Below are 15,532 nucleotides of genomic sequence, written 5' to 3' on the forward strand. Positions count from 1 at the left end.
TTTTGTTTAAAACAAAACAAAAAAAAAGAAGAATACTAGAACACAAAATATAAGACGGCCCTTTGTGATGCCACTCTTCCAGGTTGGTGACATGGTGACATCAGCAGCTCTAGCTTGTTTGCGCCAGACTGTAAAAAAAAGACAGATAAACTGGCATTTTTGTGGTGATCTATGGAGAGTTCAGATTGAAAAATAAAAATCTGAAAATAGCTGTAAGTGAAGAGAGCACTTGTGTCAAACAGAGTTACTGTGATCAGCAAGGCCACAGGTGATGTTTGAGGTTTGTTTTGCAGCAGAATTCCAGCACCAATTCCCCTTTATTTTCTGAAAAAATATTTTATTGTTGTTATTTAAAATTGGACATTTATGTTCCAGCTGTAACCTGTGCGCTCCTTGTGTGTGTGTTTGTGTGCTTGCATATATTTAGGGTCACCCAGGGCCACCTGGTGAGACTGGGCCTGCAGGACCACCAGGCAGACCAGTAAGTCACCGCAGCTTTTCTCCCTTTCCAACCTCCTCCCCCCTGCCAGCCTTCTTTCTCTTGACAATATACACACATAGGATAGTTTATTGTCAGTCGGCTGTATGGGCATCTGCCTGTGCGTTTAGTCTGAGGCTGGGACCGGTGTGTGTGTGTGTGGCTGTGCCAAAGAGAGAGAAGCGCGGGGCTGGACGAGCGGATGAACAAAGATGCCTTTGAGCGGCGCCTCTCTGTGTGTACATAAAGCAGATGTAGATGATATTAATATGTGGCGTTGGTAGCCCAACCTTCGGGCGGCGAAGCTTCCCCTGAGCGTGATGAGAGCTGGCAGCCTCCCGCTGGACCCGCACAACCCTCCTGTCAGTCAAAAGCCCAACACCTAGAACCAATTAGAAGCTGCCCCTGCCCCTCGTTTCCCCTTGCCACCACCGTGTCTGAGCGGGAGCGGCCCGTCGCAGTATTGGATGAAGCTGGGGGGCCACCGAGCCACCAAAACAAACATAAATATGGGGCTCTGGGGTGCAGCGGGACAGGGATTCCAGAGCAGGGCCCTTTAATTGGTGTGACTGACAGATCTAACAACAAACCCTACAGTGTGTTCCCGAGGTCAGGCTGTCCCCCCCCCCGGGGTCAACGACTAGAGGGCTCTGTGCTCTGTCAGTGTGAACCTTTGTTTGATTGTGCCTTCTCCCCCCCCGCCCCCCATCCTTCTTCTCTTTGTTCATCAGGGCCCTCCTGGAGCGACTGGACCATCCGGCACCAGAGGACCCAAAGGCTTGCGGGTACGTATGGAGTTGCTACCTGTGCGGATGTGTGGCAGTGTTGTTGTTGTTGTTGTTGTTGTTGTTGTTGTTGTTGTTGTTGATGAGCCATTGAGAAGAAGAAGAAAAGATTTACTGGATGATTATAATGAGGTAATGTGGCACAACCTCCGAGCCAAGGTCATGTGTGCTTAATGAACGCGGCCGCTTGCGTAACAACATCTGGGGTTCAGGGTGAAAGTGTTAAGTCCGTTTCATCCTTTTCAAAAGTCAGGACTCATTATAGCCAGAAAACAAGACGAGCTCCAGCGATGCCAAACCATACACTCAGTTTTTTAAGATTTTTTTTTTTTTTTTTTTCTTCTGTACCATTTTTTTTGGAACAACCCCCACTCACTGTGGCGAAGACCACCTGGTTTTTGTTGTGGAAAATCTGACTTTCCCTCTGTGGCTGCGGCTGTTCCTCTCCAGATTAATTGAGCAAATTTATGGGAGATTAGCAGCTCGTTATTTGTTTTTTTTTATTTTGTTTTGGTTGTAGTTTCACAAACAATCTGAGAAACTTTTTTTTGACACAAACACCTTTACAGAATGTCACACTGCTGTAAACCATCTATGAAAAAACAAAATTCCCGCTGTGTGTATTCCAAAACATTCCGGCGTGTTCTAAATATGTCAACATCTTTCATATTTTTCATCTTACACTTGATTTTAGATAGAATGTGGAGGCCACCTGCCACTGCATGTGAATAGGTGTGTAGGTTTGTCTATCAGTATAATAGAGGACAATGAAAATCGGCAATAAATAATTTCTTTCTTTGCCTTTTTTACTGGCAATGTCTTTTATTTCTTTCTCTGTGGTCGACCAGTGCAGTTGGAAAGTGGGTTGGATCAACTCTAAGCTTCTTTATCTGAGGCACCCATTTGAGTCCAGCCGCCCTCTGTGGTCACCACAGACGGGCCCTCATGTCTCGGCTGTGTTTTCAATTAATACTAATGTCCGCGGCATTTCGCCGGCAGTAAATCCAGTTTAGTTTTGTGAGCTACGCCGGACAGTACGAGCTTAAGACACCCGAGCGTCGTAAGACAGAGACTCTCACAGACAGTAACATGTAAAACCGCAGACTTGAGTCTCGTAGCTTCAGTACAAAATCTAAAATCTGCAGCTTTTTTTTTTTTTTAAAGAAAGCTATTCATGCTAACCGCATTCATCAGTGGGAAGATGCAAAAAGAGCTGTTGACTTTGTGGGCCTGTCCGCTAAAAAAGAAGGGAAGAAAAACAACGGACATAACCAAGATTTGACAACGTCACCTAAAAGTTTCCAGCTTTGAACAAGACATCTGCTGAATACGAGCGTAAAGCATTTTCACAGACCGCGACGCTAAGTGTCCTCTGGATTTTTGCCACTTGAGGCACAAGACCTTAATTCTGACGGCGATGTAACATCTGGTCTCACTCACGGAGACATTAGCATCAAACTGTTTTCACATGAAACATGGAAATATTGTGGAATCTGAGACTGCATGTCAGGGGCGCAGCTAGCGAGGGTCCTTCTGAGTAATTTATGCCTTTCTGGTTGTTGTGGCTTTTTTTTTTATCAGTTTTCTCGGATTAACCCATATAGCGCAACTGTACTTGCGGAATCCCCCATCTGGTTCATTATAAAAAATTAATAACGATAATAAAACAACTCCTGCAGATGTCCAACTTACAAATATTTTCCATATTCAAGAGCTTAGTACTTTCATCAAGCCTTCTCTCGGTAGCCAGTTTTTCTTATTGCGTTAGATTAACGGATCACTGCAATGTAATTTTGACGTTTTTTTCTTCTTTTTACTAAATAGAATCAGAAAAATTGATGTCATTGAGTAACGTTGAGATTTTTTCAGGGCGGCCTTGAGGGGTCTCGATGTTTCTTTTTTCCCCCTTTTGCACGTCGGCTAATCAGACTATGTAAACGCAAGCGGTTGGGAAGCAGGTACCCCAGACAGGAATGTTAATGAGCACTGCTTATCCAGCTCTATGTATAATAGGCTTATATCACTTCGGCGAGTGGCGTTCTCCACAGGCCAAACACCCACTGTGCTCACTCATCAACCAACTCACACCCCTGCGTGGCGGTGTCATGCTATACTCACCTTTTTTTTTTCTCTCCTCGCCACCGCTTCTTATTTACAATGACATCAGTAAAGATTGGCCCACACTGGCCACCGCGCGAGGCTCCTAACAGCGTGTCGGCGGGGCCGGCAGCATCCTGCACGGCCCTCCTCTTCTCGGTCCGCACAGGTGTACGGCAGATGGACGGCGCTGCTCCACTTGCGTGGGCCTCATTTCTTAGCGCTAGCACTCCGGGTTGATTGTGTTTGACACTTGCACCGATGTAATTCAAACAATCACATTGCTAGAACAGTGTGTTGTTAACTGTTTATCAGACCCTCTGATTGTGGTGTGAGTAACCCGGGAGAAAAACTCTGTAATTTACAACGCAGTGTTTGAAAGTTTACGCAGATTTCTTCACCTCACTGCAGTGCAAGCGCGGGTCGCTCACAGAGGCATTATTTGGCCTCAGCGAGACCAGAGAGATTGTTTATTTACAGTATGTCGTTGGCTCACCGGCAGTGTTAGAGTGACCTCTGTTGGTGAAGTGACAGCTGTCTTGCGTTTCAGGGAGCGATAGGGCCCGACGGACCAACGGGAGAGACGGGGTTAGAGGGCAAGAAGGTAAGAAACCTGCCTTTTTTTTTACAATGTCCTCATGCAAATGCAAGGGGAGCTATTTTCAGAAAATGAGTTATGAGCACACATTTGCATGTACCGGAGCACAAATTCTGTCCATCTGCATGCGTGGCGGTTTTCCAGAAAGAAAAGTAGGTCTTTAAACGTCAAAAAAGTAAAAGGCGGCAAATCATCTTTCACCTCTTTGAAGGCAGCAAATAGACAGTAAACAGAACTGGTACCTATTTCTCTCCCTCCCCTCTCTTCTCTCTCTGCAGGGCTTTGATGGCCCTCCAGGAAAAATCGGTTTCCCCGGACCACAGGTAAAACACACAGACACTTTAATCCATTCTCTACTTTCTTCCCATACATATCCGCTCCTGTTTATGTTTCCCTGGGGAGGTGAGGCATCACAGTGATTTAGAAGGCCTGCTTGATACAGACCGAGAGAGAGGAGGCCCCAGTCAGTTAAAATATATGCTTTTGGAGAGTTTTTTTTTTTTTGTTTAAAGAGCAGCAGACACAGCAGCCAGATCCAAGGGTATGCACTCAGCCTGCCATTAAACTCTGCTACTGAAAATCATTTGGGAGGGATGGAAAAAGTTGAAGACAAGCAGAAGAAAAAAAAGGGGAATAATTAAAATCCTTTTCGGTGTCTGTTTCTCACTTTCAGCTTAGTTTTTTTTGTCGTATAATTTTTCAGCTTTACTATGATGAAAATGATGTGTCTCTCTGAAACCATTTAAGTGCTGAAACGCCCCTCTAAACAGCATCTTTGTACCGCACTGCGTGCTTTCCCATTGTGTGATGATTGCAGACTTCTGCCAGTCAGTGCTACCCTTATTTACTGGTATATTTGTTCACTTTTAAGGGGAAGATTGGTGAACTGGGGGACGTCGGGCCCAAAGGCTTTCCTGTGAGTTTTTAACGCCTTTACTAAACATGAAATATGCAAACACTCCTGGAGAAACATCGCAGAGCAGCACTGTTTAGTCTATCTACTTTCACATCAAATACACCTCGGCTTGGATTGGATGTGCATGTAAATATCTTTTCTGCTCTCGTGTCCCCAGGGTATCCAAGGGCCCTCAGGACCTCCAGGGGACAAGGGAATAGCAGGAGAGCCGGTATGATCCTCCCTGTCAAATCCTCATCTTATCCATATCTCAGTTTTCCCAACTTCTCCATTTTATTTCAGAATAGCCACTGGGTCAGTGTTCTAACTTCTCTTGGTGCTTTAGGACCAATTATTTGTTTTTTTTTGGTTCCCTTTGGCAGTAGCTTGACTCCTCTCCTCCCAGTCACTTTAGCCAAATATCGTAGGAAGAACTTTTACGAGCCATATTTTGGAACAGCAGGGATATATTCACCTGCATTGATTATTTCCACCCTAGCAGCCAGGTGTTTGTGTCCTCCTTCACCAATCTGTCGTCCTAAAGGAGAGAATTTTGAACTTGCTGTGCTGCTGACCCAAGATGTTGTTGTTTTCTTTTGGGACGAAACTCCGGCAAATAACACATTTGTTAGAGCATGAAATCCTTTGAATGAAGTCCTTTCGCATGCATGCTAAATTTAATTTGATTTAAATTCAATCGGAAAAAGACAGATTTGTTTTTTTCACGGATTCGAAAAAGTCAAGTCAAACTTTTTCTGTTATATTAACGTTTTTCTGCTATATTAATGATTGGTAGTCAAGACCTGCAAACAGTCTTCTGAGTGGAGTTTCCTCCATGTCTGTTAATATCAACACACACAGTGTTCACTCACCATTGCTCCCTTCCAGCTAGGATTTTTCTTCATTTCAATCAGTGATTTCAACACACTTCTGGTGTTCACAACTTTCTGGGCACAGAACCAGCATGTGCTGGGAAAACCTTAAACAAGGTTGACTGTAACTCTGTTGTCACTCATATCCCTATTTCTCAGGCTTGAATTTAGGCAAACATTCCATCATGATCATGTTGAAATCATGACACGCATGGCAACACGTCAACATTCTCTAAGGATAATTTGCAGCCGAACAGATGGTCTGCTCACGTACCTGCCGCCAGCTCTTGCACAATCCACATCGGTCATTGATGTCATACTTCAGCTCTTGTTGTAGTATGAGACTCGATTAGAAGTGATGGATGGCTCTTCTTGTATTATATATTACGTTGCCATCTCTCCAGGGGCCACCAGGACCACCAGGGACGATAGGACTGTTGGGGGAAATTGGTCATAAGGTGAGAAAAAAAGCTGCGTGCATGTGTATTTCCCATGCACAGAGTCAGAGCTCTTTATTGGCCCGAAAATGTGAAATCTCGTGTTCACAAATTACATTAATGAGTTGATGTAACAGTCCCTATTACATAACTGGTGTTGTGTGTCATCAAAGGGTCCTCCAGGTAAAGTTGGGGAACCGGGACTTCCAGGAGAGCCAGGGGAGAAGGTGAGATGTTCTGTTTTGTAGTTTCCACTCCCTTAAAGGTTTCAATTCCACCTGGAACTGATACTTACCTGGCTTTTTAAAATTGTAAATGGGACAAGGCAAGTTTTCAAATCCCAGCAAGCAAAAGAAAGAAAAAGATGAATTATCCCTAGATTAGAGATATTTGTGCACTAATGCTGGTATTTCTTTCTTCTATTTGTCAGGGAGCCATTGGACTGGTTGGGAACATCGGCGAGCAGGGACTTATAGGACCAAGGGTACGTCTGTTGGAGTTAAACTGTAATCAGTGTTACATCACTGCGTTCTGCACTTGCATATAATTCTTTGTTTTTGTGCATAATCACAGGGAGAGCCAGGTCTAGAGGGAGAACCTGGTCAAGCTGGTCCCGATGGACCCAAGGTGACTTGTTTTCCAAAATTGTCCTAATGTCGTTGGACTCAAGGCATGGTTCTTGGAGTTTTCATCCGTTGCGTGTGCATTCTCCCAGGGAGAACAAGGCGACATGGGTCAGGAAGGCAGCAACGGAGACAAAGGTGAAACTGGGTTAAAGGGAAAGGAAGGTCCACCTGGCAATCCTGGTCTTACTGGGTTCAGAGTAAGTGTTCCCACCTCTAATCGGATTGATCTACCCATTATTTCTAAAAAGCTTGACTTAACCTAATTTTTATTCATATTTATTTCCTCCTTCTTCTTCTTCTCAGGGTCCAGAAGGGAAACCTGGCAAAATTGGAGAAAAAGGCAAACAAGGACCAAAGGTATTAAAATCAGGCTTAATCTGTTATATCAGCAACCAACCCAATATAAAATTATTCCTAATTATATTATTACACTTAGTAATCTATGCCACGATCATGTTCAGGGTGCCAAAGGTCATCTGGGCCACCTTGGGGAGACTGGATCTGTGGGGAAGACTGGACCACCTGGTTTTGTTGGGCAGAAGGGGTCCAGAGGAACCATTGGACACGTGGTAAAGTGGACCAGTAATACGTTAGATAATACTCTTTCACCAACTATGATAAAACATTATGTGTTGCATACAGCATGACTGTAGATGCAATGTTTGTTCTTCTCAGGGGGCGCCTGGTCGAATGGGTCAACAAGGAGACACTGGTCTAGCCGGGTATGAGGTAAATACAGCATCGTCGAGTCTGCATTTCCATCACATGTGAACTCAGCTGGACTGTTGTCATTGTGGGAAATTGCTTGTCTAACTTTGTGTAATTGTTCTCACAGGGCCATCAGGGACCCCAGGGTCCAATGGGGTCCCCAGGACCAAAAGGTGAAAAGGTACACCTCATTTAATTTACGTGTGACACAGCTTTAATTGTTGGCCTTGTTTTTAGAATCTCAGTCTGCTTAGAACCAGTTTGAATTTGCCAACAGTCAGAAGAAAGCAGAGCAATAAAATTACATAATGTAAAAAGGTCTAATCAGACTTTTTGTTTCTTTTTTTGTAACTTTCTTTAGGGTGAGCAGGGAGATGATGGAAAAGTTGAAGGTCCTCCTGGTTCCCAAGGTGACACAGTAAGTCACCCCTGATACACTGTATCACTTTGTGCCTTTCGAGAAGATGTACACGTCCAATAATTATTAACGCACTAATATCTGCATCGTTTCTTCAGGGTCCTCCAGGTGACAGGGGAGAACGAGGAGAACCAGGAGATCCAGGTTACAAAGTATGTGCCTCCTTGACCAAAACAACTGCAATGAATTTGGTAGGTTTTGTTATGTTGGTGTTTAGAACTTGGGGTTAATATTTATTGACTCTCAGGGTCAGGTCGGCGTGGATGGAGGAAGAGGGCGATCCGGAGCTCCAGGGCAACCCGTGAGTGTTTGAAAGTAGACTACGACTTCAAAGAGCTCAAATCTTTTCACGGGACAGTTAAACACTTTCATTAACATAACTTGGAAATTTCAGGGTCACCCTGGACCTCGTGGCCAACAAGGACCTAAAGGAGCCAAAGGAGATCAAGTAAGGAAGTCAAACATTCAACATTTCCTGTTAGCTGTCCAAAAAACTTTCATATTTCAAATTAAAAGGCTTATTTTTTCCCCTTTCAAGGGTCAACTAGGCAAGAAGGGGCAGTCGGGACAAAAAGGAACCAGGGGATCAGAGGCAAGTCTGTGGTTTTTGTTGTATCGTGACATGTTTATATGTAATTTTATCAGCCGTTAAGGGGGAAAAACTGTTAGTGCCACATTTGAGGACAGGAGGGTAAAAAGGAAACCCGAAGGACAGACTTCTGATCTGGTTCTTGCTTCTTCTCAGGGTGGAGTTGGTTTGCATGGTCCCAGGGGCGTGGTGGGCCGGGAGGGACAGGAAGGCGTGCCTGGAATGGATGGAGCACCTGGAAAGGATGGCAGTAAAGGCATGCCGGTGAGACAAACAGAAGAAATAAAAAACTCTATTTCACATACCGTCAAGCCATTTTTTTAAAAAGAAATTCCTATTCCTACTATATTGATGATATGTATCCAGGGAGAGCACGGCGATGACGGCGATATTGGCCCTTCCGGCAAGGCTGGTTCACGCGGTAAAGCGGGTGGTCCAGGACTTCCAGGAGAGCAAGGAAGCTTTGGACCAAAGGTAAAGGAATATGTCGAACCTTATAAAATTAAAACTAGGCACAAGTCAGTTGAGCAAGACAACATTTTTTGGGGCTATTTGTTAAAACGTACAGGGTGAACCTGGTCTTCGTGGCCAGAGTGGACCTCCAGGAAAAAGAGGCTTTAAAGGTGGAATGGGGCTGCCGGGTTCGCAAGGAGACAAAGGACCTAAAGGACAACCTGTGCGTATACGTCATACAAAGACTCTGTTCCAGCTTATTTTATATGGATCAACCGTGTAACTTGTTTGGGATTGTCCATTTCTTGATTTGTCACTTGTTTTTTCACATAGGGTGACACAGGGGAACAAGGCTTTCCAGGAATTCTGGGAAATTTTGGGCCAAGGGTGCGTCCAGCATCAACATTACACCTACCACTGCCTCACTCATGTTTGGCAGCTGGCAGCTTGATGCAGCAATGTATGCAGCGTGTGCACATGCGGTTTGAAACAACCAACGGTGGAGTGAATCAAAGTTTCCACCAGGCGCCATAAACACATTCCACCTATGTCTGCAATTACACAAAACAAACACGTCTCTGTCTTTCGCGACTCACAATGCAGACGCCACGGCCAAAATATTGCTAAGACACATGAATGGAATATGTCACAAATATGGAAACTATTATGGGATATCAGAGATAGATCAAGGAAATTATAAGATTCAGTGCCACCCAGCGTTGTTGGGATTACTCCATAAAAGTAATCCAAGTACTGATTACTCCTTAAAAAAGTAATCTGATTACTTCTTTAACGACTTTGTTTTCATAAGTAATCAATTACTAATTACTTTAGCTGAAAAAAGATAACGTAACAGTTGAGAACATCTTGTTTTCTGCACGTAACGTACAAAGAACCACAATATTCTTTCATTTAGACGAGATGAAATCAAAATATAATTAGCACTTCCAGCTATCAAATGCAATCGCTGTTTTTTCTTTTGCCGCCGCCATGCTTGTTTTGGTGCGTCGTCGCATATCAATGGCGTTTGCATGCACGGCTGCATCATCAATCTGCGACATTATTGTTTTCGGTTGTTTTTCTATATTTCAGACATTTTGTGCATAAAACGTATGTTTAGATTGCAAAATATTTCAGAAAAGTAATGAAATCGTTACCTGATAAAGTAATTATGATATAATTACCATTTTCGCCGTAGTAATCCCATTACATTACTCTGTTACTCAAAAAAAAAAAGTAGTTTAATTACAGTAGTGGATTACTTAATCATAGATTACTTGCCAACACTGGTGCCACCAATATGTAAATTTGTGTGGTTGCTTTTGACAGGGGCCGCCTGGAGACTTTGGGCCAAAGGGCGTACGTGGACCAAAGGGGCCGCAGGGTACAATGGTAAATTCAAAAAGCGATCAAGATAACACTCCTGGGTTAGACTGAAACTCCTGCTTATTGTTTTTGTCATTTTTCTTTTGAACAGGGTAGAGGAGGAGTCGTTGGCCCCGTGGGAATAATCGGCCCAAACGGAAGCGCTGTATGTAGTGTAGTGATGAAGTTCAGCTTTAACTGATGCGTTCCAACAGCCAAATAACACTGTGTGTCCTTTTATAGGGTCCCAGAGGAGAGAAAGGCAGTCGAGGGGAGAATGTAAGTCCTTAATAAATATGTCATTCTAGTATGATGTGCTTTGTGTCCTGTTATTGAAGGTACAAATTTAGACTGAAAAAAATCCTTTTTTGTTCTCTCCTGACAGGGATTTCAAGGGCCAAGGGTATGTTTGGACAGCAGTGTATTTTTTTGGCTGTTATAATAAATCTGTAGGCATTTGAGTGACAAGGTCCTCCAAAGTCAAAAAAAATCAGTCAGCATTTATGTTCCTCATTTCATCAGGGATCTCCTGGACCACGTGGATCACCAGGGCCTCCGGTAATTTGAAGGCCAACTGAAACAAAAGTTTCAAGTTTAAATCATACGATCTGTCGTCTAAATGTTTATTTCTCTTCTCAGGGTCGCCCAGGCGTGCCTTTATCGTTTGTAAGTCCATTTATGATGGTCAATTTTAACATTTTCAAAATGTGCATATAAGGCATGTAGTCCAGTAGGAGACACTAGCTCTGTTTAAAAGAACTCTTCTACTATCGTCATGCAGAAAGAAGATGGACTTCTGTTGATGGACACACACACCCCACTCAGGACAGAGGTTAGTGGATGAAAGATCTGAAAAGGGCTTTTAAACCCATCACAATTTTGCACGGGCTAATCTTCTCATGCGTCCTCCAGAATAAGCCAGTGATGGACCTGCCGATGTTGGACCAGGGTGCAGAGATCTTTAAGACCCTCCACTACCTCAGTAACCTGATCCAGAGCCTGAAGAACCCGCTGGGAACTCGGGACAACCCCGCCCGCATCTGCAGGGACCTGCACAGCTGTGAACAGAAGTTAAATGACGGTGAGGGAACGTGGAGCTGGTGACTGGAGACGGCGACTGAGCTGTCAAGGAGTGAGCGCAGGAGCAATAATCCCTAAACGTGTTTGTATTTGTAGGCACTTACTGGATCGACCCCAACCTAGGCTGCGCTTCAGACACAATAGAGGTCTCCTGCAACTTCACAGGAGGTGGACAGACTTGCCTGAAACCAATAACAGCTTCCAAGGTACTGAAGATCAATGAATAACACCGCTGATTGTCTGCAAAGTCATAACATTATTTGACGTCTGAGTGCGCTAAATTGCACACGATTGAGCGATTGTGCCTGTTGTGCCTGTTCGAACAGCCGGAAATCAGCGTCGGCCGCGTCCAGTTGAACTTCCTGCACCTGCTGAGCTCGGAGGCAGTGCAGCACGTCGTCATCCACTGCCTGAACTTCTCCGTTTGGCAATCAGATGAGAACCGGCCGGCCGGTCAGGCATCTGTGAAATTCAAGGCCTGGAGTGGGGAGGTGTTTGAGGCTGGAGGGGAGCTGGAGCCGGACGTCGTAGAAGATTCCTGTTGGGTAACGACATGAAATCATTTGGCCATCCCTCTGTTATCCTTTAGCTGATTTTGTCAATGGCTAAAAAAAAGCACTCTTTTGTGTGTGCATATGTGAATTGCAGATGAAAGATGGCCGCTGGCACCAGACACATTTTGTCTTCTACTCGCTGGACCCCGCCCTCCTCCCTGTGGTCGATATCTTCAACCTCCCTAAGAAGACCCCTGGCTCGCATTACCACCTCGAAGTCGGCCCCGTTTGTTTCGTGTAAGGGCTGAGTACGGAACGTCTGACCGTGACGGAATGGATCATCACCTTGAGATGACTCGCCCCCTGTGGGCGTGGAGGTGGGAGCGCTCTCCCCTTAAATCTGTGCAGAAGAGAGAAAAAAAAAATCCAATCAGATCAAACATCCGAGCGAGTGCGAGCCTTCATCCGGAAGAAAAGCAACCTCCCGTTGGACTGCAGACACAGAGGGAGGGAGAGCAGGGAGCTGGGATGCGGGCGAGCTGAGGAGGAGCCGAAGAGTTCTTGCACTAATAGCTTCTCGTACGGCTATCGCTGGTTCAGGCTCTTCAAGGATGATCCCAGTGCGTGTGCACGCTTGGAGAAGAAAAAAAAAGAAAAAAAAAAGGCCTTTTTACGCCAAACAATCTCTCTGGAACATTACAAAGTGAAGGGAGACCCAGGCCGAGTTAGTCAGCGGACATTAGAGTAACTTATTTTTTTAAACTGTATACTGTCTGTATACTGTGTGTACTTTATTAAACCAGGATTTCAATTCTGTTAGGAGCGAGAGTAAGTAATTGGGAGCAGTTAAATGTACATATATATATGTATGCTTATTACTATCTTTTATACATGTATATCTCATGTAAAGAATTATTCCTCAAGTGCAATAGAAAGTGAGAAGATAATTTGATATTTTAAACTTATTTGGAAGGAATTTTCAGGGGTGCTATGGTGCTCATCTCCTCGCGATCCTGCCCACGTGAATTCATCCAGAGGCAGGCTCATTCGCTTTAAGTGAGCAGAAATCACATTGGTATCTAAAGGTGCTCTGGATGGTAAAGCAGGATTTTTTGTGTGTGTTATTCTTTTAATCGCCTTCCTAATCAGTGGGTAGGAGATTAGTGGCAAGTCTGAAGCCAGACACCGAACCCAAACAAGTGGGGGGGGATTAGCTCTTAACACATGGCCAGGCTTATTATTATACATTACTATGCCACTTATCATTAGGTACAGTATATTTTATTATGGTTATTAAAAAAAAAAAAAAGGTGAAAGTTAGCGAACGAGTCTGGAGCTCCAGTCTTTGAGAGTTCTACACAACTGTGGAGTGTGCCGTTTCCACATTTTTTTTTATAAGATAAGGAGGGATGCAAATTATTTACTTAAAGCCGCACCCAAGCTACCAGAGATCTCTACAGGTACGGAGGAGAACTGAGCCACAGGGGGGAGGAGAGAGGGTCCACGAATCAAGAATAACCCCCCCATCCTCTATCTCATTCTCTCCATCAATACATGGTGCTAAGTCAAGTTTATAGTGCTGTGATTACACCACTGCTAATAAATAAATAAAAAGCTAAAAAAAAAAAAAAATCTGTTGTTTATAGTGCATCATCACTTAGATTTTTTTTTTTTTTTTTAAAGGATATGTAATATATTCCATTGCCTTCCACAATGCACTATAACAGTAAAATCAACCAACCTTATGTTTTTCTGACGAGTACAACGTTTTAGAGAAGTGGCCCACTGGGGTTCACCGGGGAAAATATTTAAGGCCTCTGTAACTATAGAGCTATTCTAACTATGAAGCGGTTTCGCAGTGCGTACCCAGCTCAAATCAAAGGGTATGAGGTATATTTTAAGAATAAAGTTTTCTTTCGTTCCTGTACAAAGTCGCCCATCCCCCGCCCCTGCCCCAAACTCCCACAGCTGTATGTAATATTTGTAGAAACACAACTAGTGCATTTAGTTTTAGAATGAAATAAAACCCTCCTAGCTGGACACAAGTGTGTATAATTGTGCAAACCTTGCTGTATACAGTGGAAGCCCTCTTGCTTATTTAATGTTATTTAATGTTAACATGGTTGCAGACTGAGCTCATTTGTCGGTAGCAAAAATTCTCTTTTTTCCATCAACTTTATACATCAGTTTTCCCAACTGGTCTTGGAGTTTATAGATTTTTTTATGTGTAAATTTGGAGCTCCAGAGAACAAATTTATTGCAATTTAATTATCTTTTATTTTTTTAATTTTGTTATTTTTGCTCAATGTTGTTTTTCCTTTTATGATAACCAACCATGTACTGTACCAGGACTATGTGCTATAATATAATTTGTTTCTTAAATAATAATGCAAATATGTGAATTTTTGTTCTTTTTGTGTAAATCTGTTGTAGACGTTAAAACAAGCTAAGAATACCTCACATTTGTACACATTACTAGGGAAAAAAACAACAGATTTCCGGTTGCCTGTATGGAGTAATAACTGTTCAGCCAAAAATAACAAGTCATCAATCTCAAAAAACAATTTCTGGTGCCATTGTCCTTTATCTGTCCACTGTTTATTCATTGTCAGTGTCTATTTGTTCAAATAAATACTTTGAATTTTGGCTTGGATCTTTATTTTGAAATGTTTTGGTAACACAAACACTAAAAAAAAAATAATAATAAATAAATAAAAAAAAACAAGTTCTACAAATATCTTTTTTTCAAACTGAGAACCTTACAAAGAAAAACAAAAAACAAAGAAGGGTCCACATCCTTATCTGATTCCTATTCATTAAAAGAGCCTTTCACTGGCAAATTAACAACAATGTCACTATACCATAATTTGTCACAATAAAAGAAAAAGTTCACTTATGGACACAGGTGTTCTATGCATACATCGATTAGTTATAAAGAGCTGAATGAAATGGGTGTCGGGGCCAGATGGACAAATTAATTGTTGTACAGCACAAACCATATTAGACTGTTGTGTTTGTGTAACTAAATGGAAATATTAAGATTATAAAAAATATTTTTAGCTAAATAAAAACTGTATACCAAGATCCCTCGTTTAAAAATAATTTTACTCCATCCATTTTTATGTATTCAAACCATAAAAAACTGGATGGCTTTAAAGTTTAAGTTATGTAGAGAAGAAATTCTAGTTCAGCGAATACTGACGTGCAATATTCTTTAGAAAATATTTCTTACTTCATAGTTGCCTGCTATGCCTACGTTAAACCACAATGTGTCGCTGTTGGCTTTTGGAAAAATATTTTTTGGTTGCTTGACTTTACATTCACCCAGTGTTAAATCAAGTTAATTTTAGTGTATTATAGGGAAACACCCAGATAGTAGCTTTTAATCCGACTCCAATACAAAAACGTTATAATTAGTTTAAAGGGGACCATGATAACTAGTTTACCATGTATCACAGGCTCGCCACATACCTTGGGCGTTGACATGTTCTTTCGAGTTTCCATCTCTCACCATAACAACTCGCTGCCTTAGACACAGCATCAAAATGATTTTTATTTTAAAACGAGGATACATGTAGGACTTTTTTCACGTGCATAGTTTACATACGTTGTTTTTTTTTTGTTTTTTTTCTTAAAT

At 42.7% G+C, this 15,532-nt stretch overlaps 1 protein-coding gene across 1 annotated transcript in view; it reads left to right on the top strand.

The window, feature by feature from the left end:
• The window catches only part of col27a1a (collagen, type XXVII, alpha 1a), a 58,285-nt gene extending 43,744 nt beyond the window's left edge, over nucleotides 1-14,541 (top strand). Inside the window, exons 27-61 of the mRNA XM_076013833.1 lie at nucleotides 428-481; nucleotides 1,210-1,263; nucleotides 3,911-3,964; nucleotides 4,237-4,281; nucleotides 4,830-4,874; nucleotides 5,032-5,085; nucleotides 6,130-6,183; nucleotides 6,336-6,389; nucleotides 6,593-6,646; nucleotides 6,736-6,789; nucleotides 6,878-6,985; nucleotides 7,092-7,145; nucleotides 7,250-7,357; nucleotides 7,464-7,517; nucleotides 7,624-7,677; nucleotides 7,858-7,914; nucleotides 8,013-8,066; nucleotides 8,162-8,215; nucleotides 8,309-8,362; nucleotides 8,453-8,506; nucleotides 8,660-8,767; nucleotides 8,870-8,977; nucleotides 9,072-9,179; nucleotides 9,290-9,343; nucleotides 10,286-10,348; nucleotides 10,434-10,487; nucleotides 10,565-10,600; nucleotides 10,707-10,724; nucleotides 10,844-10,879; nucleotides 10,961-10,987; nucleotides 11,103-11,153; nucleotides 11,234-11,402; nucleotides 11,498-11,607; nucleotides 11,728-11,946; nucleotides 12,050-14,541. Of these exons, the coding sequence (XP_075869948.1) occupies nucleotides 428-481; nucleotides 1,210-1,263; nucleotides 3,911-3,964; nucleotides 4,237-4,281; nucleotides 4,830-4,874; nucleotides 5,032-5,085; nucleotides 6,130-6,183; nucleotides 6,336-6,389; nucleotides 6,593-6,646; nucleotides 6,736-6,789; nucleotides 6,878-6,985; nucleotides 7,092-7,145; nucleotides 7,250-7,357; nucleotides 7,464-7,517; nucleotides 7,624-7,677; nucleotides 7,858-7,914; nucleotides 8,013-8,066; nucleotides 8,162-8,215; nucleotides 8,309-8,362; nucleotides 8,453-8,506; nucleotides 8,660-8,767; nucleotides 8,870-8,977; nucleotides 9,072-9,179; nucleotides 9,290-9,343; nucleotides 10,286-10,348; nucleotides 10,434-10,487; nucleotides 10,565-10,600; nucleotides 10,707-10,724; nucleotides 10,844-10,879; nucleotides 10,961-10,987; nucleotides 11,103-11,153; nucleotides 11,234-11,402; nucleotides 11,498-11,607; nucleotides 11,728-11,946; nucleotides 12,050-12,196 (2,481 nt within the window). The 3' untranslated portion in view covers nucleotides 12,197-14,541. The remainder of the gene's footprint in view (nucleotides 1-427; nucleotides 482-1,209; nucleotides 1,264-3,910; nucleotides 3,965-4,236; nucleotides 4,282-4,829; nucleotides 4,875-5,031; nucleotides 5,086-6,129; nucleotides 6,184-6,335; nucleotides 6,390-6,592; nucleotides 6,647-6,735; nucleotides 6,790-6,877; nucleotides 6,986-7,091; nucleotides 7,146-7,249; nucleotides 7,358-7,463; nucleotides 7,518-7,623; nucleotides 7,678-7,857; nucleotides 7,915-8,012; nucleotides 8,067-8,161; nucleotides 8,216-8,308; nucleotides 8,363-8,452; nucleotides 8,507-8,659; nucleotides 8,768-8,869; nucleotides 8,978-9,071; nucleotides 9,180-9,289; nucleotides 9,344-10,285; nucleotides 10,349-10,433; nucleotides 10,488-10,564; nucleotides 10,601-10,706; nucleotides 10,725-10,843; nucleotides 10,880-10,960; nucleotides 10,988-11,102; nucleotides 11,154-11,233; nucleotides 11,403-11,497; nucleotides 11,608-11,727; nucleotides 11,947-12,049) is intronic.
• Nucleotides 14,542-15,532: the final 991 nt, after the last annotated feature.

The sequence above is a fragment of the Nelusetta ayraudi genome, unplaced genomic scaffold (genome assembly GCF_046127955.1).
Source record: "Nelusetta ayraudi isolate G7.1 ecotype Tasmania unplaced genomic scaffold, CSIRO-AGI_Nayr_v1 ptg000160l, whole genome shotgun sequence".
Classification (NCBI taxonomy): Eukaryota; Metazoa; Chordata; class Actinopteri; order Tetraodontiformes; family Monacanthidae; genus Nelusetta; species Nelusetta ayraudi.